The sequence below is a fragment of the Pseudophryne corroboree genome, chromosome 1, assembly GCF_028390025.1.
Source record: "Pseudophryne corroboree isolate aPseCor3 chromosome 1, aPseCor3.hap2, whole genome shotgun sequence".
In the NCBI taxonomy this organism is placed as follows: domain Eukaryota; kingdom Metazoa; phylum Chordata; class Amphibia; order Anura; family Myobatrachidae; genus Pseudophryne; species Pseudophryne corroboree.
In genome coordinates, this window is record NC_086444.1 from 483163764 (window position 1) to 483190953 (window position 27190).

General features: G+C 43.1%; 1 protein-coding gene and 1 long non-coding RNA gene across 5 annotated transcripts in view; one reads left to right on the top strand and one right to left on the bottom strand.

Moving 5' to 3' along the window:
• The window catches only part of LOC134894764 (uncharacterized), a 201216-nt gene extending 189147 nt beyond the window's left edge, over positions 1 to 12069 (top strand). The window contains exon 5 of one of the 2 annotated variants that reach the window (XR_010171824.1): positions 11841 to 11923. This is a non-coding gene — a long non-coding RNA (uncharacterized LOC134894764). The other variant, XR_010171829.1, reaches the window with a different exon arrangement.
• Positions 1 to 27190, bottom strand: part of NTRK2 (neurotrophic receptor tyrosine kinase 2) — a 424378-nt gene that overhangs the window by 43361 nt on the left and 353827 nt on the right. For all 3 annotated transcript variants that reach the window (XM_063913787.1, XM_063913785.1, XM_063913786.1), the window contains one exon: positions 16941 to 17175. In XM_063913787.1, the coding sequence (XP_063769857.1) occupies positions 16941 to 17175 (235 nt within the window). The remainder of the gene's footprint in view (positions 1 to 16940; positions 17176 to 27190) is intronic.

The following is a 27190-nucleotide window of genomic DNA, read 5'->3' on the forward strand; positions in this document are numbered from 1 at the left end:
TAAACAAAAAACTAGATATTGCGCCAGGTCAAGGGACCCTCAGGCAATAGCTGTGGACGCTCTAGTGACACCGTGGGTGTACCAGTCGGTTTATGTATTCCCTCCTCTGCCTCTCATACCAAAGGTACTGAGAATAATAAGAAAACGAGGAGTAAGAACGATACTCGTGGTTCCGGATGGGCCAAGAAGAGCTTGGTACCCAGAACTTCAAGAAATAATATCAGAGGACCCATGGCCTCTACCGCTCAGACAGGATCTGCTACAGCAGGGGCCCTGTCTGTTCCAAGACTTACCGCGGCTGCGTTGGACGGCATGGTGGTTGAATTCCGGATCCTAAAGCAAAAGGGCATTCCGGAGGAAGTCATTCCTACGCTGATAAAAGCCAGGAAAGAAGTAACCGCAAACCATTATCACCGTATTGTTATGCACACCAGTGCCTGCAGGAATGTACTGGTGTCTGAACTGTTATGCACACCAGTGCCTGCAGGAATGTACTGGTGTCTGAACTGATAGGGATGCAAAACAAATGAACTCACAGACAGACTGGGGAATATGACATTACGTACACAGAAGGTGATAGGGTAACAAAATAAACACAAAGTGAACAGAGAAGCCCAGAGGCTAAGAAACTGGGTGTCTTCCTATTATTAGGAATGCTCAGATGAAAAAAGCAAGATGTTGTGTTTTAATACGTAGAGAACCCGAAATGCTGTTGCTAAGGGCAACAGCAAAACCCTAAAGGGTTACCAACCGGTGTGGCAGTAAACTCCTTGGTCAGAGATGGAATGATAGACACAAGGAGAGTCTCCACAATCCTAATCCTCACTTGCAGTGCACAGGTTCAGCTTACTGCCACTAAACTGAATACCTGAACACCTTGCACAGTGAGACAGGATTTAGGCAGGCAGTCTGAGAATACAGCCGCAAACCTGCTAAGTTCACAGAGTAGCAAAAGAACCCGAGCAGGTTAAACGACTGACTCCAGTCTTACTGCTAGGTCTGGATTGGCAGAGTGTAGTACCAAATCCCCAGGCCTATTTGCAGTAAGCAACAACAAATACCAAGCTACACAGTACTGGCTAACTTTCAGGAACTGACTAACCAACAAAGATTCAGCAGCACCTGCTTAACCTGAGAAGAGGCCTTATAAAGCAGGTGCTGTCCACGCCCCACTCAGACCTCACAGACTGTGAGCACAAAAACCAGCACCGGATCCCCTGCCGTGCACAGAGCCTGTAACCACTGCACAGCAAAAGACCCGAACCGGAGTATCAGCTGCGCTCAGGTTACACCGCTAGCACTTGTCTCCCGGTTGCCATGACGACGTGGCAGCACAGGGCAGGAGACCCTAACACGTATTTGGCGAAAATATGTTGCGTGGTGTGAGGCCAGGAAGGCCCCAACAGAGGAATTTCAGCTGGGTCGTTTTCTGCACTTCCTACAGTCAGGAGTGACTATGGGCCTAAATTTGGGTTCCATTAAGGTCTAGATTTCGGCTCTGTCGATTTTCTTCCAGAAAGAACTGGCTTCACTGCCTGGAGTTCAGACATTTGTAAAGGGAGTGCTACATATTCAGCCCCTTTTTTGTGCCTTCTGTGGCACCTTGGGATCTCAACGTGGTGTTGAGTTTCTTAAAATCACATTGGTTTGAGCCACTTAAAACTGTGGATTTGAAATATCTCACGTGGAAAGTGGTCATGTTATTGGCCTTGGCTTCGGCCAGGCGTGTGTCAGAATTGGCGGCTTTGTCATGTAAAAGCCCTTATCTGATTTTCCATATGGATAGGGCAGAATTGAGAACTCGTCCCCAGTTTCTCCCTAAGGTGGTATCAGCTTTTCACTTGAACCAACCTATTGTAGTGCCTGCGGCTACTAGGGACTTGGAAGATTCCAAGTTACTGGACGTAGTCAGGGCCTTAAAAATTTATATTTCCAGGACGGCTGGAGTCAGGAAAACTGACTCGTTTTTTATCCTGTAGGCACCCAACAAAATAGGTGCTCCTGCTTCTAAGCAGACTATTGCTCACTGAATTTGTAACACAATTCAGCTGGAGCATTCTGCGGCTGGATTGCCACATCCTAAATCAGTAACAGCCCATTCCACGAGGAAAGTGGGCTCATCTTGGGCGGCTGCCCGAGGGGTCTCGGCTTTACAACTTTGCCGAGCTGCAACTTGGTCAGGGGCAAACACGTTTGCTAAATTCTACAAATTTGATACCCTGGCTGAGGAGGACCTTGAGTTCTCTCATTCGGTGCTGCAGAGTCATCCGCACTCTCCCGCCCGTTTGGGAGCTTTGGTATAATCCCCATGGTCCTTACGGAGTTCCCAGCATCCACTAGGACGTCAGAGAAAATAAGATTTTACTCACCGGTAAATCTATTTCTCGTAGTCCGTAGTGGATGCTGGGCGCCCATCCCAAGTGCGGATTGTCTGCAATACTTGTATATAGTTATTGCCTAACTAAAGGGTTATTGTTGAGCCATCTGTTGAGAGGCTCAGTTATATTTCATACTGTTAACTGGGTATAGTATCACGAGTTATACGGTGTGATTGGTGTGGCTGGTATGAGTCTTACCCGGGATTCAAAATCCTTCCTTATTGTGTCAGCTCTTCCGGGCACAGTATCCTAACTGAGGTCTGGAGGAGGGGCATAGAGGGAGGAGCCAGTGCACACCAGATAGTACCTAATCTTTCTTTTAGAGTGCCCAGTCTCCTGCGGAGCCCGTCTATTCCCCATGGTCCTTACGGAGTTCCCAGCATCCACTACGGACTACGAGAAATAGATTTACCGGTGAGTAAAATCTTATTTTTTGACTCTGTGACAAAAATAGTAGATCAAGGGGGAGCTGTAGATGTAGCATATCTAGACTTTAGTAAGGCATTTGACACTGTCCCACATCGCAGACTGCTAAATAAACTTGAAAGCGTGGGGGTGGATTATAAAACCGTTAAATGGATAAGAAACTGGTTGCAGGATAGGAAACAGACAGTTGTAGTTAATGGAGTGCAATCTATGGAGGGAAATGTTACCAGTGGAGTACCCCAGGGATCTGTACTTGGTCCAGTTCTCTTTAATATCTTTTTTGGTGACATTGCAAATGATATTGAAGGGAAGGTATGCCTTTTTGCAGATGATGCAAAGATATGCAACAGGGTAGACACACCGGGAAGGGTAAAACAAATGATTGATGACCTAGCTAGGTTTGACAAATGGTCAAGAACGTGGCAACTACAGTTTAATGCTAAAAAATGCAAAATCATGCACTTGGGTCTCAAAAACCCAAAGGCTAAATATAGTATCAAGGGTACTATTATGGAAACTACTGAGGAGGAAAGGGATTTAAGAGTCACTATTTCAAGTGACTTGAAGGCAGGAAAGCAATGCAACAAAGCAATGAGAAAGGCAAGTCAGATGCTTGGTTGCATAGGGAGAGGGATCAGTAGAAGGAAAAAAGAAGTGATAATGCCACTGTATAGGTCATTGGTATGGCCCCATCTTGAATACTGTGTCCAGTACTGGAGACCATATCTCCAAAAGGATATAAATACATTAGAGAGTGTACAAAGAAGGGCAACTAAAATGGTGTATGGCCTACATCACAAACCTTACCCGGAAAGGCTAAAAGATCTTAACATGTATAGTTTGGAGGAGAGAAGGGAAAGGGGGGACATGATAGAAACTTTCAAATATATCAAGGGTCTTAACAAAGTTCAGGAGGGAAACATTCTTCAAAGGAAGAGAAGTATTAGAACTCGAGGACATACACTGACACTGGAGGGTGGGAGGTTCAGGGGAAATTTAAGGAAAAATTACTTCACAGAAAGGGTAGTGGATAAGTGGAATAGCCTCCCATCAGAGGTGGTAGAGGCTAAAACTGTAGAGCAATTTAAACATGCTTGGGATAGACATATGAATATCCTTACAAAGAATTAAGGTTCAAAAAGGGTTGAGATTGCCTAAAGGATAAAAAAAAGGGGCAGACTAGATGGGCCAAGTGGTTCTTATCTGCCGTCAAATTCTATGTCAAATTCTATGTAACTGGCAGTAGGCCTATAAGGAATACGTAGGAATATGATTACATACTGAAATACAGTAAAGAAACAAGATGATGCCCACATAATGATCAGTTCCATGCACTGTTTGTCCCACCCAAGATGAGTGGATACCTGGTGAGACAGATACCTGGTGAGGTAGCCATCTTGGGCACACTATATAGACTATAAAGGGCAGGAAAAGCAATACTTGGAAATGTGATGCACATTGGGCAGCCTAAAGACACGAAAGGTGAGATACTCAATAATTGATACCCACAGAATCATCACATCCAGGGATTTTTCATCATATCGATAAGCAAGGCAGCCAGCTTGAGCGCACTACATAGATTACAACTGGCAGGATATTTTAGTATAGTATTTACAGAATCTATACTATACTACAGTCATTTATGTTATGCTTTATTTTGTTTTCAAATGCTATTTATTCTCTAATGCCCCATGAACAGTGTTCCAGTGAGATTATTGCATGTCCTTAGTCAGAGAAGGAAATAAAAATAAACCTTTTGTGAAATGAAAAACTCTAATTGGCATCTTATAAATCCAGACCTTTGGCAGTACAGATGAAGATTACAATTAATAATAATAATAATAATAATAATTTATATAGCACATATTCTACATCTCTTTATAGAGAATATTTAGACATTCACATTAGTCCCTGCTCCAGAGGAGCTTACAATGTATATTCCCTACCACATGGATACACACACCTACTCACTAGGATTAATTTTTGTCACAAGCTCCACACTGATGTGCCATGACCTCAGTGATTTGCGGCCCTGGCATTTGTTTGTGTGTGTGTGAAAGGGGGCGCGCATGCGTAAAAGTGGATGCACGGAACTGTTCACAGGGGCGTTCCACGAGTCAGGGGGCATGGACTCATGGCATGCCCCCATATTTATTTAAAGCAGTAGTTCGGGAGGGGGACAACGCTCACGTGGGGTGTGTATTTGCCGCACGCCCCCATATTTATTACATACAGACACTTCGGACAGGGAGGCGGGAAGCAAAACGGAGAACCAGAAGCTGTGCCGGACCGGCCCACCAGACCATCGGCTCTTCTGACATATGCCAGCAGTATCAGATGGGCAGTCCGGCCCTGATAACACCTACACTAGCCGTGCTGACTTTAGAGTATTGAATGCTTGCAATAGTTTCCAATATAGTTATCTCATAAATGTATCATTTTGATTCTAGACCTATGTTTCTGTGTAAATGACCAATGTACACCTGCCCAAATTCCTGAAGAACAGGTACAGTTTAGCCATGCAAGTCACTACTCAGTGGCATAAAAAGTGCTGCATGCAAAAGGCACTAAAACCTTTTGCATCATGCCACAGTTTTATAAATGACTTTCAACTTTTGAGGTGCTGTGAATACAGGAATGTGGTCACTACAGGGTCCAGAGGTAAGGGACTCATCTTTTCAGTATCCTGCACTAACCAAGGCACTCACAGCAAATCACAATCCCTCCAATCTCTGCTCCGAAAACAAGAGTGGAGTCCTCTTCTGGTATGTGCATGCTCTCAATGCAGAGTGTGGAGCTGGGAGCTACAGTGACATCACTGGACCCCTACTTAGGTATTCCTGAGGGGCCCTTGATGCATAATTCCACCTCTGGTTACATTGTTCGATTCAAAAATGTCCTGCTCTATCTAAAAAGCTGGGTACACACCTTCCGTTGGGATGCTGTGATGTAACAATACATTGCACCGCCATACACACTATATGCTCTATGATGACCTGTAGTGGCTTCTGCCCGTGGGCTGCATGGAGAGAGGGGAGAATTACACATAAACATCCAGGTAATGTTGTATGTAATATATGTGCTGGCTGCCTAACCCCAGGGATCGGCAGCTCTGTGCGTTTCACAGATGCCGCTGCACCTGGGACTCAGCATTTGGCTACCCTACTCCTTCCTTTATAAGCCCAACCCAAGATTTCTTTGAAATTAGCCAATGGGAATCTGGGGCAGGCTTAGGAAGGAGAAGTAAAGGCGAATGCTGTTGCATCCCAGGTGCAGCGGCTGTGAAACGTAAAACGCTGCTGATCCCCAGGGAAAGACAGCCAGCACACATAGGCCCTCATTCCGAGTTGTTCGCTCGCTAGCTGCTTTTAGCAGCATTGCAAATGCTAGGCCGCCGCCCTCTGGGAGTGTATCTTAGGTTAGCAGAATAGCGAACGAAAGATTAGCAGAACTGCTACTAAATAATTCCCTGCAGTTTCTGAGTAGCTCCAGACCTACTCCTAGATTGCGATCAGCTCAGTCCGTTTAGTTCCTGGTTTGACGTCACAAACACGCCCTGCGTTCGGCCAGCCACTCCCCCGTTTCTCCAGCCACTCCTGCGTTTTTACCTGGCACGCCTGCGTTTTTTTAGCACACTCCCTGAAATGGCCAGTTTCTGCCCAGAAACACCCAATTCCTGTCAATCACACTACGATCACTTGAACGATGAAAAAACGTCGCTCGAGCTTGTGTAAATCTACAAAGTTTTGTGTGAAAGTACTTAGCGCATGCGCGCTGCGTACCATGTGCATGCGCATTTTTGCCATTTTTTTACTTAATCACTACACTGCGAAAATCAGCAGCAGGCGATCAACTCGGAATGACCACCATAGTACATACAACATTACATATATGTTTATATGTGTTATCCGCCCTCATCCCCATGCAACGTATGGTCAGCACCGCAACCCTCGGCCAGCAGCTGCCACTAATGATGATGCAGCGTATCATTACATGCTATATGTAATTACACCACGACGGCCATGGAATTGTCCCAATAGACGTGCATCACATCCAGTGTGACGATTCAATGAACAATGGCCAGGAACGACAAATGGTGGGTACACAATATACAATATAATGTTCCCAGCTGCGTTGGAATGATATAGCGCACGATATATCGTGTAGTGTATACCTATCTTAAGAGGATTTCCACAGGCATCTGATGCAACAGCTTTAAATCTCCTTGTTCAAACCTTTAAGTTTTTCATTCAACTTAAAGAAGGTAAAGAAACTGAATTTTCCAAATCGTAAATCTAAGCTTACTCCATGCATTAGCCTAATGCACATGGCTTATTCCTAGCAAAACTCTTAATCATCAAAAGCTAACCTTCAAGTAAGCCCAATTATAAACCTAACACTATCCAATTCCTTAACACTAATTTAAAGCACTGATCAAAGCACTATCACTCCTCAATACTAAAAAAAAATACAAGGGAACCCTTCTCCTGCTTTGATACTGAGAAGTTTTGGAGTACTTAAATGTCATTGTTAAATGTGTACATGTGAGCACATGCACACATTAAACAATGAAAAACATTAAATATGTGTACACATTAAATAATGGCATTTAAGTACTCCAAAACGTATCTGTATCAAAGCAGGAGAATGGCTAAATGAAATGGTTTTAGTTTCATTTGAACAGGAGACCTGTATCTACGGGTGTAGTATGGTATGCCGGCGCTCGGGCTCCCAGCGACCAGCATACCGGCGCCGGGAGCCCGACCGCCGGCATACCGACAGTGTGGCGAGTGCAAAGGAGCCCCTTGCGGGCTCGCTACGCTCGCCACGCTACGGGCACGGTGGCGCGCTACGCGCGCCACACTATTTTATTCTCCTTCCAGGGGGGTCGTGGACCCCCACGAGGGAGAATAGTTGTCGGTATGCCGGGTGTCGGGATTCCGACGCCGGTATACTGTGCGCCGGGATCCCGACATTCGGCATACAGAAGACCACCTGTATCTACTGTATCTAAAAAGACTGGTATTCTAACAATCCAGCAGTGGTGTTGCTAGTGCTGGAGCAGCCCATGCTGCCACTATGGGACTCGGAAATACTGGTCTGTTTACAAGGGGACTGGTACATATGCAGTGTTGACCTGTCTCTGCTATTGGACACATCACCCCTCACAACCATTCCATTCAGATGGTGCACTTTCAGTCTTCCCCATGCTTTTATATTGGTGGCTGGGATGATTACCTATGACACCTGGGGTCAATGCAGCTTGAAGATTAACTGATAGAGGGGGTGTTTCAGACCCGAATGCAATAGCGGGCCGCAGCACAGCTTGTTGGTGGTGGCAAACTGTGCATATGCAGCTGCGCGGCCATACACATTGTGGATGCTTACCCGAAGAATGCGACCGCAATGTGATTGACAGGCGAGGCCGTTGCAGGGGCAGAGTTTCGGTGTTGCGGGGGTGGCACTGGGAAAACGGTGGCGGGCCGGAACCGTTTTTTGCGGTGGCCGTGTGACGTCACACGCAGCTGCTCTGAAATGAGAATGCCCACTGACCGCCTGGCTGTGCTGCCATGGGTGAACATTAGATCTGATGCTGGGCGGCCTTGCCCTGTGCTGAGGCAGCCCCCAGCATGTGCAGAGATTAACTCAAATCTGGCTGCGTATGCAGCGATCTGCGTTCATCTCTGAATAACCCCCCAAGTTTGTTCTTCGCTTGGAGTTTTCTTATTAATAAAACATACTTTTTGTACAGTAACTTTTGAATTTTGCTTTTTCTAATTTAGCAGATTAATTGTAACATGTACATTTTACAGCATATCTAAAAACAAACCACTTTCTAAATCAGTTCTTGATATATAAAGTCCTTATCAATATCAGAACTGCTGACTCAGTATATATACAGCAGCAATGTGGTTTGCTTGCAGATGACCACAGTTTTCAGACTAGTTTCACATAGTTCAATAATAAAGGGGGCTAAAGGGCCCAGAAAAAGAAGCTATCAGCATTTCTACATATCATACACTAGTTCTCTAATTAAACAGCCTATTAATGCTTTGTCCACAAATCAATGATTGCAGAGCCTCTTGGGAAAGAACACGATCAAATCTCCAAGATAGATTATACAGTACAGTCTCACATTACAGTGAGGTCTAGCTTTACCTGGCTGAACTTGAAACAATATTTCCGCACTCTGGGAGAAAACACTTAAATGATGAAGAATATCTGTTATAAATGGTTTATTTTGTTTATTTGTTTATTAAAAAAGAAAGTAGACACTTCCATAAATTGGGAAGGATAGGGTTAGGATTCGGGTAGGGAGGGTTAGGTTTAGGTACTAAGCGAGAAGGGTTAGGATTAGTGGGTACAGGGGGAGGGTTAGTATATTTACCTACCATGTGTCAGGATTGTGCGCGTCGTAATTATGCTGTTGATATTCTGAACACCGGCATCCCAAGCACTGGGATCCGTGTATATGTACAGTATGGGACTCAGGGTTGACAGTGTCTAGGTCGACACACATTAGGTTGACCACTGTTGGTCGACAGTGACTATGTTGACACATGAAATAGGTCGACACAGCCATTAGGTCAACATGAACAAGGTCGACATGGAAAAAGGTCAACATGAGTTTTTTATGGGTTTTTTTGGTCATTTTCTTCGTAAAGTGATGGGGAACCCCAATTGGTGCACCATGCCCCTAGCATGGCAAGCTTCACTCGCCATACTTTGGGCAAGGTGCCTCGTTCCACTAGCGCTGCGCTCGGCACAGGTTACCGTTCCCAATTATAGTCCACGTGTATCGTAAAGTATGAAAAGGTTCAAAAAAATTTAAAAAATGTGAAAACGCATGTCAACCTTTTTTCATGTCGACCTTGTTCATGTCAACCTAATGGCCGCATCGACCTATTTTTTGTGTTGACCTGCTCAATGTTGACCAATATGTGTCGACCTAATGAGTGGCGACCTAGAGTCCGGATAGTGTACTATAAATATATATATATATATATATATATATATATATATATATATAAAAACACAACTTACAAAATTATATAGATAGCGGTCTGAGCTGGTCTACAGGGACCAGAGACCACAATGAATTGGCAGGGCTAAAGCAGAGTCTGTTCACCAGCGAGTCCCATCTCACAGTCCAGCATCACTGTAGTGTGCCACAGAGCTCCGTTGGAAAAACAGCGGTCACACTTGGATCCCACTGTGAACCGCACAAGTGCTGCTGTACATGCAGGTGCCCAACAGGGCTTGGAGCCCAGATGCAGGCTTCTCCATTGCCTCTGGAAGTTACGCCCCTGATGTGTTAGATAACAAAAATCACCCTGGTTTCCTTTCAGGGCACACAATGATTAATTGTTATTTTACTTTTTCCTTTCAGTTTTGGATCAAGTTACTGTTAATGATTTACAGTTTGATTAGTCATGTAATTGCCATGGCAATCACAGTCACATGACATATGACCATCATGGAGATGTATCACTGACAGTAACGGCAGTTTATTTTAGTGGCAGCTATATCAATTTGCCCTTACAAATTATGTTTACAATCAATGACGTGTATGTAATACTCCTTTCTATATATTTTTTTATATAAGTACATGGGGTATTGCTGCCTCAGTATCACCAATGTAAAATAGTTTTAAGCATTTTGCTATAAACTACTATACCTGGCATACCTGTATAGAATTCTGATTAGCTGCTATTGGTGCCTGATTTCAGATAATTAGACCAGCAACAATATATTCAGAATTCTAGATACAGGTATGCCTTGAGTACATCGCAAAGTAGGAAACTGAGAAAAAAAAAAAAAAAAACGGAATTACTGCAGTAAACATATCATTATTTTTTTAAATTTATTGATAGTGTCCCTTTATGGGTTTTTTTTAACACTGAGCTCACAGCAGACCTGTGCTGGAATTTGTGACAATAGTGCATACAACAGTTCTGATGACTCTAGAGCAGGATGTGTTAATTTAAAAGGATTGGAACACCTCCCAGTGTTAACGCAAGCCTATCATTTAGGAAGCTATTGGTCCAGTGACTCCCTTACCTGGTGCTGGAAGATTCAGCCCAATCTCTTCACCAGAATTCCATAAAGCTCCATTAAAGAGAACTGTAAAGCTTGACTGACAAGCAGTAGGCATCCTTGTCTCTATAGCTAATTACGATAGCATGCATTGCTAATTTTAAACTATTCCAGAAAGAAAATATATCTGCTTTTACAAAACCCCCAAAAAGTGTCTAAGTAAAACAAACTGTAAGCATGCAAACACTTTTTTTGTAGCTTTCCTCGATTAACCCTTTTATTTGACTTTTCTGCTGCAGAAAGGTTTCCTAGCAACCTCTGAATAGTATCTCTTGTGTTGTTCGCCGATGAAGTGTTCGAGACCTGAATTAATTGGCTACTAGGCAACAACTTAGTAGTAGCACATACAGTAGATGAGTATATCTAAAGTATGCACACAATTCATGGGTTAATGTGTGAGAATTAAGAATCCAGTTGTATTTTTCTGTGACAGACTGCTTGGATCGAAAGAACACAAAGGCCATATTACACCTGTAATGCTATGAATGATTCTGTGCTCAGTCCCAACCAGTGGCAGCTCCTGATGTGGGGCTCCAGCACAGTCCAATAATCAAATGGGGGAGCCACACCAACTGCCCCCTAAACGCTGCCAAAAATCACAAGCAGGGACTCACTGGCAGCTGGTGTGGCTCCCCTATTTGAATTTTGGATTGCACTGCAGGCCCAGCTCTGGAGCCACCACTGGTCCCAACCATAAATGAGAAAAAAATAATAATAATATATATATATATATATATATATATATATTGAATTTTGCATTGCAACAATTTGCACATTGTTATAAAATTGATTGCTATACAGTATGTGCAGTCAACACACCTAATACATAGTGAACTAGACTGAACATTAATTAAACTAGGTTGAACTTGTAAGCAAATGACAGCAGCATACGTACTGATATGTTGGACATATTGATAAGATAATTTGAATTATTTTAAGATCTCTGCAGCAGCTGGGAGACTAAAAGTCCTGATTTCTACACTGCATTGAATACTGCCTGCGTGTCTCTTGCTCATTTGTTCTATGGATTTGTAACCTAGGAAACCAGAACGTGGATGCAGAGAAGTATTGCCGAGAAGACATCAGTCCCTAAATTCAATATAATTGCACATGATTCGACTTCATTTTCACTTAGAAAATACTAAACTCTATGTTGCAACATATAAAAATGTGACCTTCTAAAACCGTTGCCTCTTGTGTGTCTTCACATTTATATTTTACAGCCATGCGGGTAACATGTATCACTGGCTATATCACAACTACCACTCACAAAATGCTGAGCGGTATGTAACATACTGACTTACAGAGGCATAGGAGCGATTATAGGGCAGCAAAACAACAAAAGGAAAAAACAAGGATTGGTTGATTGATGTTTCGATCTCTGGAGGAAACATGGTGTAGGAGGTGGAGAGGAACATGAGACTTGCAAAATGGTTTATTTGGGCTGTATTTATTCACAGTGTTCAGAAGCAGCATCTTTTATAAAATGCCCTTAAGTTCTGTCACCATAGTTGTGCACTAGAGATGAGGCGCTGCACCCCCTCAGAGCTGTTAGTGGCTGAGACATAGGACCTAACCCATCTTCCCCCATGAGCAGCTCACCCGGAATCCACTCTGTAACACCTCCCTTCATCCACAGCACTTAATATTATATTCACAGTCTCTTCACCTGTGAACCAATAGCACCCCCCCCCCCCCCCCCTGTGCCGAAAAGAGGGACCTTAAACACCCTGCCATGAGTAGACGGTACCATTCTGCCATTCAGTCAGACCACGGGCCATAGTTTCCAGCTAGAGATGGACAAAGAATTTAAATGGTTTAATACCGTCAATGATAGTATTCGATGGAGGCTTTCCGATGGCAGTTGCTACTGATTGGTGTGAAAGCAATGGCCATTCAATGGCCATCCAATGGATTCAACTGTTTAACATGGAGAACGACGAGGGTCAATATTGTGCATGCAGAAGCATGCTTATTGTGAATGTGCAAACAATCGCATTGTTTTATTTTGAAATCAAATTCTCAAATTTCTTTTGATAGTTAGTTACGGTCACATCAAAAGTTTTGATGGTGGAAGCCTAGCCATGATTCGCTGGCAGGTTTCCAATGTCTTTCCATATTTCCAGCTTGGGTGTAGCTAGGTCGGTGGTGTGGGGAGCATGGCACAGTTAAGTGGGTGGTACAGTGGCGTAAGACAGCACTCATATCATCATGGCCCCTCCCTGCTAACGGGGGACAGTTAAGCACTGAGAAGGGCCCAGGCAGCATGGCTCCCCCTTGCATCACAGTAACTCAATCCACACAGCACATGTGCACACCCCACACAGCCCAAGTGGCTTGTGGCCAGCATACAACAAAGTAATGATGGAGGACCAATCCTGACAGACTCACCATTGAAACAGGAACACAAAACTGCTCACACGCCATACAGGGTCATTAATGCCCTACACGTGACCTTTTTATGCACTATACTGTACATTAGTTACCCTGCAGCATAGCCATGAAGAGGAGGGAGGGGGATGAAGGTGTGAGCACACCGATATACTCATCTTCTGTATGCGCTGAATGATCTAACATGGAACTACTGATTACCATCTAACATCTTAAGCCATATTAATCTCTATGCACGGATTTGGGGATACACTAATATATGATGTAAAAAGGAAGATGAGAGTGAAGGAGTAAGGTGGGGGTACTGGTGAAAATTTTACAGAAGCGCTGCTTGCTTTATTAGAAGAATGGGTGACCAGTTGTGCTTCCAGTACCCAGTTAAAGTATATTACTGCAGCCTGCTTTAGTATTGCTCCAGCACCCTCTTCCAATGTACAGATGTGTACTCATACATCATTGCTGCAGTTGCGTCAAATAGCCGCTCTCAGCGCGCCAGGTCCCGTAAGACTCTGCTAGCGTTAGGAATCTTTTTTGCCAAAGATGCATCTTATTTGCAATGCAATATGTCTAAGATGCACCAGAAGACTGTATTGATTAGTTTGATACTGTATGTGAATCTTGTATACCTGTGTGTGACTGAGGGGTCAATTTACTAATCCTTTGGAAAAAGAAAAAGTGGAGAGAGATAAAATAACAACCAACCAGCTCCTGTAATTTTTCAAACACAGCCTGTAACAGGACAGTTAGAAGCTGATGATTGACTGGTACTTTATCTCTCTCTGATTTATCTCTCGCCAAGGCTTAGTAAATAGATGCATTTATCTCTGAATCTGTATATGAAGTGCTACAATGTAGCAGCTTCAGCTTTTTTCCAATACAAGTTCTGTTATGCTCAATATACAGACTCAGTCATACACAATATACAAGTGTGACATATCAATTAATCAGCACAGTGTCCTGGTGCATCCTAGTCACATTGCATTGTGATTAAAACGACACATCTGTAATTTGTAGTCTGCTGCAGATATCCCAGTGTACTGCTACAGTATATGCATGTAACCTGAACTTGACTATTCTTCAGCTATTCAGCTATTGTCAAATCTTGGTAACCCTCTACAGCCACAGGCTATCCTGTTAGCCTGCATCTGGTCTTAGTATCTGTCACCTCTGCGGCATCAGTCTTTGGCTGCTACTAGTAGGTGCCTGCATGAAGAGTAGCATTATTAAGACCATCCTGCTTCACTCACACTCCAGAACATTCAGCTGCTGTAGACCAAGGAATCCTGATCCAAAGCATAAAACTCCCAGCGTCTTAACACTTAGGAGTTTAATTACTAAAGTGCGGTTTATAGAAGTGGAGATGTTGCCCATAGCAACCAATCAACAAAGTACCAGCCAACCAGCTCCTAACTGCCATGTTACAGGCAGACAATTAAGAGCTGGTTGGTTGCTACTTTATCTCTGCCCACTTTATCTCTCTCCAAGGCTTAGTACATAGACCCCAAAATCTATTACATGCAGAGGCAAGGGTAAGCATATCTGTAAAAGCCAGGTTGGAAAGTCCTCACTGTCATTTTAGTCTGACATGCCTGTATTAGAGCATTCACAACAAGAGTATTGCTGCAGTGATTTTCATCTACTGTTTCCATCTGCTTTGTATGCAAATTATATGCAGATTGTCTTCTGTATTGTTAACATATTATTATCACAGCTGTGGTGAAGTGCAGGTTGCAGCATTATGTTCCACTCAGTGGGGTGCTTTTACATGGGCAGTTGTAACTACTGTTTAAAATATATCAGTATTCCATTTAATTTTAAAAACAAATAATAATAAAATGATGTTAAATGTCACTATATGGACCATAAAATATCATAAAGCCGTTTTGTAGTATTTCACTATTTTAGACATTATCTGAGAAATAGAACATGAATGGAATTAGGAACAAATATAAAAGAGGAAGAAAAAAATAAAGGCAAAAAAAAAAAAGAAAGAAAGAAAGAAAGAAATTGGCAAGAGGAAGGCAAAAGGAGAGAAGGAGTGCACTAGAAAAATGTAAAAGGAGAGGAAGGAGAAAGTGAAGGATAGGAAGAATAAGCATGAGGAGAGAGAAAGTGGAATTTAAGGCGAAGGAGATGATAGAGAAGAATGTAAGGAGAGGAAACAAAGTAGGACAAGCAAGTTAAAAGAAAGAGTTAGGTAAGGAGATGAAAAAAAGAGTAAGTAGGGAAAGAACAAGCAAGAATGGAAAGATGAGGAAGGCATGGAGAGGGTAATTATGGAAAGAACAAGCAAGAAGGAAGAACGAAGAGAAAGATAAGGATATGGAGAAGGAGGGTAATTAGGGAAAGAACAAGAAAGAAGTAAGGAATATGGAGAAAGAGGGTAAGATAAGGATATGGAGAAAGAGGGTAATCAGGGAAAGAACAAGCAAGAAGGAAGGAAGAGGCTGATAAGGATATGGAGAAGGAGGGTAATTAGGGAAAGACCAAGCAAGAAGGAAAGAAGAGGACGGTAAGGACATGCTGAAAGAGTGGGTTTCAGAAAATAACAGGAAGGAAGGAAGAAGCAATGGAAACATTAAGCAAGAAGAGAGCAAGGAAAGTTAAGGAAAATAATTAAATAGGATTTTTAGAAGGGGATGGAAGGGCACAAAATAAAGGAAAAAATTTTGTTCATTAACATACAGGTATGTTAATGTAAGAGTGCATGTTTTTAAACTGTACAGTAATTTACACTTTGCCAGGAACTCATGTGGTAATTAAAAAACAGCAACATTTTCCATAGCACACTGCATAAAGGGCAGGCACTAAAGTAAACAAGGAGCAAAAGCTACAAAGAGAACTATTTCTCCCATACTGTGCAGCTACAGTAGCCACTGACTGTTACCTGCTGATAAAAATGAAGGTTGGCTACATGAACTTCAACCTGTATATCATGGCAAAAAGGATTTTTTCCCCCAAGACTATTTACCAAAGTTCAGTCACTAGCACACCAGCTTTGAAAAGAGCATGACGATGAGTAAGAGGTAAAGTTATATCTTAAGCTATGCCTATACTTCCAGGTTTGGACCCAGCTGCGCAACAGCTCATGTGATCAGTGAAAAAGTTGCAATCGGTATCTTGGTCACTTCAGCCCACTGCAGAAACATTGCAAAGACTGCGCCATTATGGTAACTTTTTCACAGATGACTGAATAGTCCATAAAGCTATCTATAGAACTATTGCAACAGCTGCTGTGAGCACTGTGAGGAGGTACTGAATCAGAGAATTGATAAATGAATGTGCAACATAATTCTATTTAAAAATAGAACCCTATATGTGACCTATGTATTGTAATGAATGCATTGGAATACAACAAAACATGTTTTTATGATTGAGAGCACCAGATTAACATTACCAAAAAAGCAATAAATGCAAAAAGCAAAGGGTACATTGCAATATCTCAGGTATTAGTTATTATATAAAAGCATGACGTCTGCGTGAACTGGTGGTAACAAATGGCACAATACCACAATTCTCAGAGAAAGTATTTCATGATCTCATCGCTGCTGCATTTCCAATAAATCCTCGCCGTGAAGTAATTAATGTGGACATGAAAGATGCTTCTTTATCCCATTTTTGCTATAATGATTGTGACAAGCCACTTACCCTATAGTAATCAGTGCTGTATACGTCTCTAGACATTCCAAAGTCTCCAATCTTCACTAAGAGATTTTCTCCGACCAGACAGTTCCTCGTTGCCAGATCTCGATGGACAAAGTGCTGGGAGGCCAAGTACACCATACCTGCTGCAATCTGCTGGGCTATGTGAAGCATCTGGGATTGAGTAAGTTCAGCAGGACGGTTCCCTTCTGCCATAAGCACAGCATCTGGTCCATGGGCCCTAGAAATATAGCAGAACCATTATAAAAATGATTTAGTAAAAGACAATACAAATAAACACAAAGGGCCTAATTCAGAGATGTACGTAAACCCGATGTTTGCATACATCTCAACTGTTTTTAGATCTTCGCAGAAACCTCTTAGCAAATGTGCAGATCCAGGGCTGCAAAGTTGCTCCCAGTACCCCAAGCACTGCAGCATGACTGACATGCTATTGGCATCTGGGGGATGTCTTGCGACAGGCAGCGCCACAGAAAATGAGGGTGTGTCGGCCCCATTTTTTGGGCATCCTGAAGCCAGGGGTGCTTCACTGGCTTCAGCAGCATTAATTTCCCAGGTATCCTGTGTAACCTGAGGGTTGCTCAGATGATGGATGTTCAGTGATGATCCAATACTGCATCTTCGCAGCAGCAGCGGATCAGAGAAGCCGGCAGGAGGTCTCTATTTACACAAGAAGTCTATTGTGGCATTAACAGCTGTGTGATATTGTCAGGGCTCTAGAGAGGATTCCCGAGCCCCAGTAATGAAAGGGGTGTGGCCTAATCACAGAGTTGTGGCCACACCCACTTTAAAAAAAGTTTAGGAAATACTGCTAAGCGGCACCAACCTGCAGTGGGGGACGCCTCAGCCTGAGTCAGATCCAGGAAGGGGGCGCGATCAGTGTGTTCACTCGCCCCCCCCCCTTCCCCCCTTCCCCTTTGCCAGCCAGTGGAGACTGCTGCACTCAGCAGCAGCAGCCTCCCTGGACCTACTGCAGCCCAGGAGGCACCACTGGATATTGTCACACAGCTGCTAGGTACAAAGACACAGCAGCTGTGTAATCTGTGTTCATCTCTAAATCAGGCACTAAATATGGAAATAAAAAAGTTGTTACAGCATACTGTATGGGGTAAATTTGCTAAGGTGGGATTTTTTTTTTAGAACTGGTGATGTTGCCCATAGCAACCAATCAGATTCTACTTAAAATGTATCTAACTGCTTCTAGAAGATAATAGATGGAATCCGATTGGTTTCTATGGGCAACATCACCAGTTCTAAAAAACTCCCACCTTATTAAATTTACCTCTATGTACCTAAATGTCAGCATCAATACAATTTCATCACTGCGGGTACCAACATTTGCGTATGCCATACTTTCCAATATTTTGGCTGCCCCCTGCATCTGGGTAGGGGAGCGGGAGTGTCTGCAAATTTGTGTCATCATGGACCCGCCCCCACCACACAATGCCAAGATTACAGCGGACCCGCAACACACAATGCCAAGCTTACAGGCATTGTGAGGCAGGGGCCGGGGCCGCGATGGCACAATTCACAGTGAATAATGTCATCTGCACCCCTCGGTTGCAGAGGTTCGCAGGCAGGTGTCGGTGGGCATGGAAACTTGCCCACTTTTTCAGGGGCCTGGGAGCACCACCTGATTTTCGGGAGCCTCCCGGCCATTCTGGGAGAATAGGCAAGTATGGTGTATGCTATGTAGTTAGAAATATACAAATCTTTACAAAAAAAATAAATAGAAGGTACATCATGTACAATTCACATTAAAAATCTCAAATAAAACATGAAAAAGTGCCAAAAAATGAGTGTAATGATGGCTAGTCTATCATAAAAAGTAGTAGTTAACTGTACATTCCCAGAATGATTCTAAAACACATAAATGGCCACATGTCTGTGTACAGTAAGTATTATTTAGGGGAAGATTAATTCTTAATAACTGATCCTCTGGTTTACATTATTTGAAATGACAATCCACATTTATTATCACAGCATCCGTCCTTCCTTCATGAAATCAAAGTCTCCCACAGGGTGCAGCTGTAGACAGCCACAACAATTTTACTTCTGCTTTCCCTATACTCCCCCGAATCATTCTCCCTACAGTGAACTCTGTGCTCAGACATTACATTTGACCTTCAACATGTGGTCTGATGTCTGAAACGTGAAGCTGTGCAGCAGGAAACGCTGATCTCAAAATTCATTAAGGTCTTAAATACATTTCCTGAAACAGCCTCTGGGGGCACTGTAGGTTAACAAACGGCCAGACTGCAGGGGTGATTTTCAGCAGCAGTTCTAGTGATATGTATAAGCAATAAGCAATAAAACAGGGTGAATTCAAAATTATACAATTTTGTTTTAATTAAATTTGACATTAATTATAGTACTGGATTTTATCTTTATTAATATTTACAGATATATTGTTTCTTACATTGGCCATAAACGTCTGTACTATTTGCTACATACTGTCCAAGTATTTTTAGCATTCTTAGGCTACAGCCACATAGATTTTTGTTGCAACATATAAAGTAACTTAGCGCTTCAGATACATTAGGGGTTGAGTAGGCGTCACCATACCGACTTCAGGATCCCAGCTTTTAGATGCCCGGCGGATGCGTGGCGGCGTGGGAATAGTCCCTGTTAAGGCCCGAATTCACGGGTCGATTTGGGGAGGGATGTGTACTGAGCGGGTCGCTCAGTACACATCTCTCCCCCTGCTCAGCACAGCGCGATGTGTGCTGAGCGTGCGGGGAGAGACGGGGGGGGGGGGTGGTGCACTCATTTCACCCAGCGGGTGAAGTGAGAGACCTGCTAGATTCGCTGTGAGGGGTGCACACGGAGTGATCGCTGCTTAAAATCTAAGCAATCTAAGTGTTTTTCTTTATAAACCACCACTTACAGGTGTAATAAAGAGTAATGGTTTGTTTTCCAATATCCTGTATGTCTTATTTAAGTATTTAAAATTTATTATAATTATTATTGTCATGAATTTATACAAAGTGATCTGAAGAGTCATACAATGGGGAAAAAGGACATACCTAAAAAGAACATGCAAGGTAAATGCAATAAATGCAGACATGAAAACAAAGCGTACTGTGGGCCCTGCTCACGAGAGAGCTTACATTCTAACTGAAAGAGAGCACGGGAGAGACAAGAGGAGCAACTTGGCTCAGAGATTTGAATGAACACAATAGAAATCACACAAATATTTGCTGATAAACACACCAGTTAGGGAGTCGATGCCCATCCCTAAATGATGGTGCGGGGCGGGCACATCTTGAGATGAGACATTGCACAGGTGAAGGCAATATATCTCTGGAAGTGTCCCTCATAATATGTAGCACCAAGAACACAGTAGAGCCATCTTGGGAGCATTTGAAGTGTTTGGCAAAGCGAGACACTATTTCAGCTAGTCTATTGGACAGTGATTAATGATGACTACCGAAGGTATGTTTAATATCCCATTGTCTTGTTAAACTCCTCAAATAGTCTGTAAGGAGTTGCTGGTTTGACTGTGGAACTGGTGATGCTGGGCAAGTAGTCTATCTCAAACCATCCATCCTAGGAATCCACTAGCAACAGGTGCTCTTTTTCCCTCCACTCATTGAGATCAGTGGCAACTATGGACCAAGGAAGGATGGGCACATTTTACACAGTGAAAGGTTATTTGGCATGGTGAGCACAGATGCTAGCAAGGTTCAGAAGGCATCAAAAACACTCTCATTATCACTGGACATACAGGCTCAGAACAAAGCCCTTAGCCCTGTGTTTAGTAGCTTCACAGCCTAGGTGTCGATGATGAACCTGCTGCACATGAAAACCTTGAAGGGCATGAAGAAGGACAAGTCACTGACCACAGGTTTGTTGCACTGCATGCAGATAGCATCTGGGCCATGTTGGTAAACAGCAGCAGAATTAGGACTGGAAGGTGTACATCAAAGTATTGAAAGATAGGAATGCTGGTCAACATAAACTCCATAAGAGAAACTACAGAATCATGGTGTTCAGTCCATCGATGCTCATTGTCCATATGGAGAAGCTGCAAAAGTTGAGCAGTTTCATCACTGTAGTGGGACAAGAAAATAGGTACTGTAGTTGGCCATACCCAGAAACCACTGCAGGTTGAGTTTGTCCATGGCGGTGGGCATTTGCTGAATTGTCATAGTTTTGGCTTTGTCAGCTTTAATAATATGAAAAGTGAGCAGATGACCCAGTAAGGAACCTCTGACATCCGTAATTGCCATTTATCAGGATTAAAATTCATATTGATATTGGTAGATGCCTACAAGTTTGTAGGTGCAGAGCAAAAGTGAGCAAGGAGGTTAGTCCACAAATTAACTCCAAGCCAGAGTAGGCGTTATTGAAGATAGCAGTATATGGTGATAGAAGATAGACAGTAGGCAATATGATAATGTATCAATCTCTCCGGGGCTAAGTCCTGTACAGCAATACAGCACTGTTCATGACCAGTGGTATACTGTATTTCTGGGAGTACATACTGTAGTTATGACAGATTCAACCAAAAGCATATCATGTGTCAGAGGTAACTTCTCAATGGAGCTGCAATCAAAGAGATCTGCAAAGCTGCTGCTTTCAGGAATGTAATGTTGGATGACAAGGACCTAATGTGATCAGTCCTAGTTTCACGCTGTTTAGTAAGGAGAGAGTGGCTTGATGTCACTGTCCACTATGTGAAATTGCAGTAATGCAATTGTGCAGTTATATGAGGCAACCCCTATAGTCTAGATTACTTGACCGCAGTAGACAATTAAATTCACCATGTGTGAGGAGATCTCTCGACATCATGTTGGAGCCAGTATCAATTTACATTTTTATGGTGTTGTGGGTGTTTGTCTGTGAGGGTAGTAAATATCTCACCTTTCGCTGTTTGGAGGTCAGTGCTTTCACAGTAGCAGCCTATGAACAGTGTCTGGTCAGGTCTCTACAGCCTTTACTTTGTACAACAGACTACTTGGCTGTGCTGTGTGTATTTGCCAGGGATGCGTGGTGAGGTAAATGGCTGAGGAGGCACTGGCTATTACAAGAGCCAGATTTGCACACAATATATGAGCACAATGGTTCATGTGGACATTACACACAGGTGCAGCAACATATACTGCTTGAAATTTGGTGAGTTTTGATCAGAGATGTGAGGAAAAAAGGTAGGCAGGTGAGGCATATACATTTTATTCTAGAGCTTTCTGTCATAGTGTTTTTATTGTAGAGTTTTGAATATAAAAATGATTAGAATTAGAATATTTATAATATATTCTTTGTATTTTTCATATATAATAAAAACTCTGGTGTATAGTGTCACGATCCGGGTATCTGGACGCCATTACTTGCCTTTTAGATGCCTTCTGAAGCTAGCTCAGCGTTCCAGGGCCGGATCTCATCTGTGTTCCTGATGTCCACACTCTGCATATCCCTCCTGTCACTCTGAGACGCTGTCGTAGCGGCGCCATGTTTGAACCTAGTGTGGCGTCTCCTGTCCTCCGCTGCCTCCGCCGCCGCTCCTGCATTCCAGTATGCAGGTTGTCAGAGTGGTGCCCCATGCCTGCCGCGGCCTCCGCTGTCATCCATGTGTCTCAGTGTGCGGTTGTCAGTTTGGCGTCTCCTGTCCTCCGCGGCCGGCGCCGCCATTGCTGCTGTGTTTACACATGGGTTTCCAAACCAACTTTCCCTCCAGTACTAACATGGGCGCAGCCATGTTTGTTCCAGTCACATGTTCAATCTCCACCAATCCGCTGCACTATGAATCTGCATGATTGGCCAGCCAATGCCTGCCCTACAGCATGTATACGTATCCTGTGCCTGAACCAGGAAATGGTCAGTGCTTTGAATGTCAAACCTTGTTCCAGTCTCTCTCTCCTGTGGTTGTTTCTCCAGGTTCCAGCTCCTGTCTCCAGCATCCACTACGAGACCCGCACCTGCCTTCCATCCTGCGGTGCAGCCTGACTCTGCAGCCCTCCGTGGCTATTTCAGCTTCCAGCAGTATCCAGTTTCCTTAAAGTGCCGGTGTTATTCCAGCGGATCCCTACTTCCCAGCAGTATCCACTACCACCGGTAACCTCTTGTCAACTCTTCTGTTTCCACGCTCCCTAGCATCTTACAGTATCCTCTCCGTGTCTTCATCACCTGGCTGGTTCCATCCAGCATCCACTCCGTGTCTTCATCACCTGGCTGGTTCCATCCAGCATCCACTCCGTGTCTTCATCACCTGGCTGATTCCATTCAGCATCTACTCCGTGTCTCTACCACCTGGCTGGTTCCATCCAGTATCTACAACAGTCTGTTCAAGTTACCAACTACATCTATACTTCTACTGGCGTGTTCCTCAGCTATCTTCACTACTACAGCCAGGCCTGGTAAGGTTATTCCATCAAAGGACTTTAACATCTATTCCTCAACCTACCAGTGCTCTGTGATACCTCTCATGGTTATAAGTGATCCAGGAACTGTATTATTTGCCATTTGCTTTTGTCAACTGTGAATACTGTTGTTTCTACACAGAGTCTGTTAATAAAACTTTTATTGACTTTTAACCTGGTTGTCATGGTCACGCCTTCGGGTAATCCTTCTACACTTACATGTCCAGGGGTCTGATTAAACCTCCCAAGTTTAATTTCATTTCAGCCCCTACAACTGAGGCTTCCTCCTGTCAGCCTAAACCCTCAGTTGTGACATATAGTTTAGTATGTCAGGAACAGCCCTGCCTCACCCCACCGCACGTGACTGGTATTTGCCTATCCTCAATTTAGACTTGGCCTTGCATCATCTTGCATAGAGGTTACGTTTTCCACATTAGTTAAAAGCAAGACATTTAAGAAGCGTATAGGAATGGTTATTACAACAATTCACAAGGTATACCAAGTGCTGGAATTGATGCTGGATATAACCTACAGTATATCAGTTTCTCATTTAAACTCCTAGGTGCTTTTGTTAGAGTATTCTTGTAGCCTATATTTAAGGCAGTCTTGAATATTAACCCTTTTTGATGCAGCAATTGGGTGTGCGTGTTGCATCATTTTACATTCCACATACAACTTTGTCGCTAATGAGCTCATTTGTTTACATTTCTTAGCTAGCAGTTTGAGCTTATCAATATACAACTGGATGCTTTCAATGTGTGATAAGCATGCCTGTCCATGATGACATTTGTTCACAGGTAAGCAGATCCCATCAAACTTTCTTATTAGTGTTTCAGAATTTCTTCCCCTTTTAGTAGATAAACTTTGACAGTTGCATTAGCGCCAGTGAGGTTTAACAAAGCATAAACCTGCATCTTTGTAAACATATCAAACAGCCCGGTATAGCAGTACACTTACCATTCTTTCCAGAACTTGAGCAAAACAGCTGTGAAGCTATCATAAGAAAAACAATTTTCTAGGTGCCGGAGACCCTAAGCCGTGACAGACAATCTTTTAACAGCATGTAGATTGGAGTGTGTGTGAAACACAACAGGATACTGTACTAGAGTGTTGCTAAAACATCCATTAGCATACAAATGAAGGGCATGATTCCGAGATGGATGGAAATTCAATGCCGCATGCAAGCAGCATTGAATTTCTGCCCAATCTCTAGGAGGGGCATGCAGCAAATGCCTCAGAGATGCCCTCTGCCGGGGACATTCGGTGAGGTAAATGGCCCAGGAGGCACTGGCTAGTTCCAGAGCCAGATATACACACAATATACTGTATGAGCCCAAGGGTACATGTGAGCGCACTGCCTCACCTGCCTCACCTCACTGCATGTCACTGCCCCCTGCATGTAACTGCGATCTCAGCACTGCAACCGACATCACAAGCTGGGATCCTCAGTTTGCTCAGCTGGCCAAAGGAAGTGGGGGCTGCGAGTCCAGGAAGTCTGCGTGGTGTCACGCAGACCTATAGCTCTCCCTTCCCAGAAAATGTGGGTGACACACCCCTGTGTTCAGGAATGCAACCCTCCCTCGGCCCCCTGCCCACCCCCCTCAACACCTCTGCCTGTCAGGCAGTGGAAACGGGGAACTATGGGTGACAATGCAAAGCCCATTCTGTGGGAATATGTGTATTAATGCATTTCTGGCCTTAGTACATCCGGACCTAACAGAACATCAGTCCTACAAGCCATGAAGTCATGAACTGGTTTCCTCTAGGTGTAGGTCATGTGCCTCATGATACAGTGTTGGACTGCGCATCCGCTCATATGACAAGATGGCTTCTGTTGTGGAATATGCAAAGTATATGACTATTTGTAGGCAAAACTTGCACATGTTTAATTTGATATTTAAATGACGTACAGTAGTAGAAGTAGAGTTTTTGGGGGGAATTTGTAACCAAAAATAAGTCTTAAAAGTCTTTCTATTAACCAGTGACCAATATAGACTTTCAATTAATGCAAGCTATATACTGTATATAAAAAGCTGCATGTCCGCCAATGCAGCAAAATTCATATAGTACATATATTTCATATATACAAAAATAACTGTGACTTGCTAAGTAAGAAAAGTGACCAAGTACACATGGTAGCCAAAACATCTGTGGTTGTGTAAAAACGTTCTAAAGCATAACATACTATTTTAGAGCACATAGCTGGTTTTAGCTATTTTACTTGCTTGTTAATTTTATTTAGACTGTATAAGACATGGTTTGTATCAGGCTGTTTTCATATTCACATAGATGTTTGCCAAGTTATTTTTCATTCATACAGGACGGATATAGTGGTCATGATGAGTTACTGGTATGCAGCCTGTATACCAATAGTATGTAATCTAATTTAGGACTCAGACACACAGTCTGTAATTCTTAGCATTTGTCAATCATTTGTTATAAATGATAAATGTCTGAAACATATATAGACATGTGTCAGTTAACAATGAGAAGCTTAGAACGCATCTCAATCAAATACTGACTAAACACGTCATAAAGACACAAGTTTTAGAGCATGTAATTGCATACATTTGAATGCGCTTGTATATATACTGTTAGCATGTTCAGTGAACTGTACACAGGGTTAAAGCTAGGCTTTATGTCACCCGAGGGAAAACTCAAAGTTAAGTTACACTGCCTGTATTACACTACCTCACCAACAACAGAGCATCCTAGTGACAGTCATACAATATAAAGAGCATAACAGTGACCGCCATATAATACAGAGAGCATCACAGTGACCACCATATGATTCACAGAACATAACAGTGACCGCCATCTAATGCAAAGCACAGTACAGTGTATGGCATATAATGAAGAGATCATAAGTTACTGACATACAATACACAAAGCATAAAAGTGACTGCCATACAATTCAGAGCATCAAAGTGCCTGTCATATAGTACAAAGAACACCAGTGACCACCCTCACATACAGAAGACATCACAGTCAACACCATATAATACAGAGAACATCACAGCCACAAAGAGCTGCCCTGGAATGTGACAAGTACAATATCAGTTTATGCATATGACCATGATGAGTCCACTTTCTCTTGCTCCTACTGTATATATACTTTCAAAAGTATCTGCATAGTGACTTTAAGTATCATTAAATGTGGAAAGGAGCAGGTTGTGAAAGTTGTGAGGAGGATGGTCCATCACAGAAGACAAGGCTTCGCGTAGCCTATTGTTGCTGTGTATGCCCCTGGGAAGACATAAGTTTAGACTGGTGCCAAGATCCCCAGCACCACTCACTTAAATCACCTAAGAAAAAACTGTTGTGACATTGAGAAACAAAAGCAGGAAACCCATTTAGTAGTTTAATGGGTATCAATAATAAAAATAAATTATTTTATTTATTTTATTATTTATTAACAATTATTTATATAGTGCAGACATATTCTGCAGTGCTTCACAGGGGAAACGGTTAAAATACTGCTAGTCGGGATCTCGGAGGTCACAATTCCGAAGCCGGGATCCCTACTAGCGGTGAAATGCCGCAGCTGGAAAACCGTCAACACACAGCCTATTCTCCCTCTGTGGGTGTCCATGACACCCATAGAGGCAGAATAGAACCTGTGGCAAGTGCAGCAAGCCCGCAAGAGGCTTTCTAGCGCTTGCCCCGCTGTCATGACAGTCGGGATCCCGTCCGCCGGCGTTTGGTACTGATCCCCTTTACAGAAAATATTTCCGCTGTTCACGTCAGTCCCTGCCCTAGTGGAGCTTAAAATCTATATTCCATATCACACAGAAATATATAAACCTGCCTATAAGACATGCAGCTTGTCAGACAGGCACAACATATGTTACAGTGGGTGGGATAAGTAATACATGG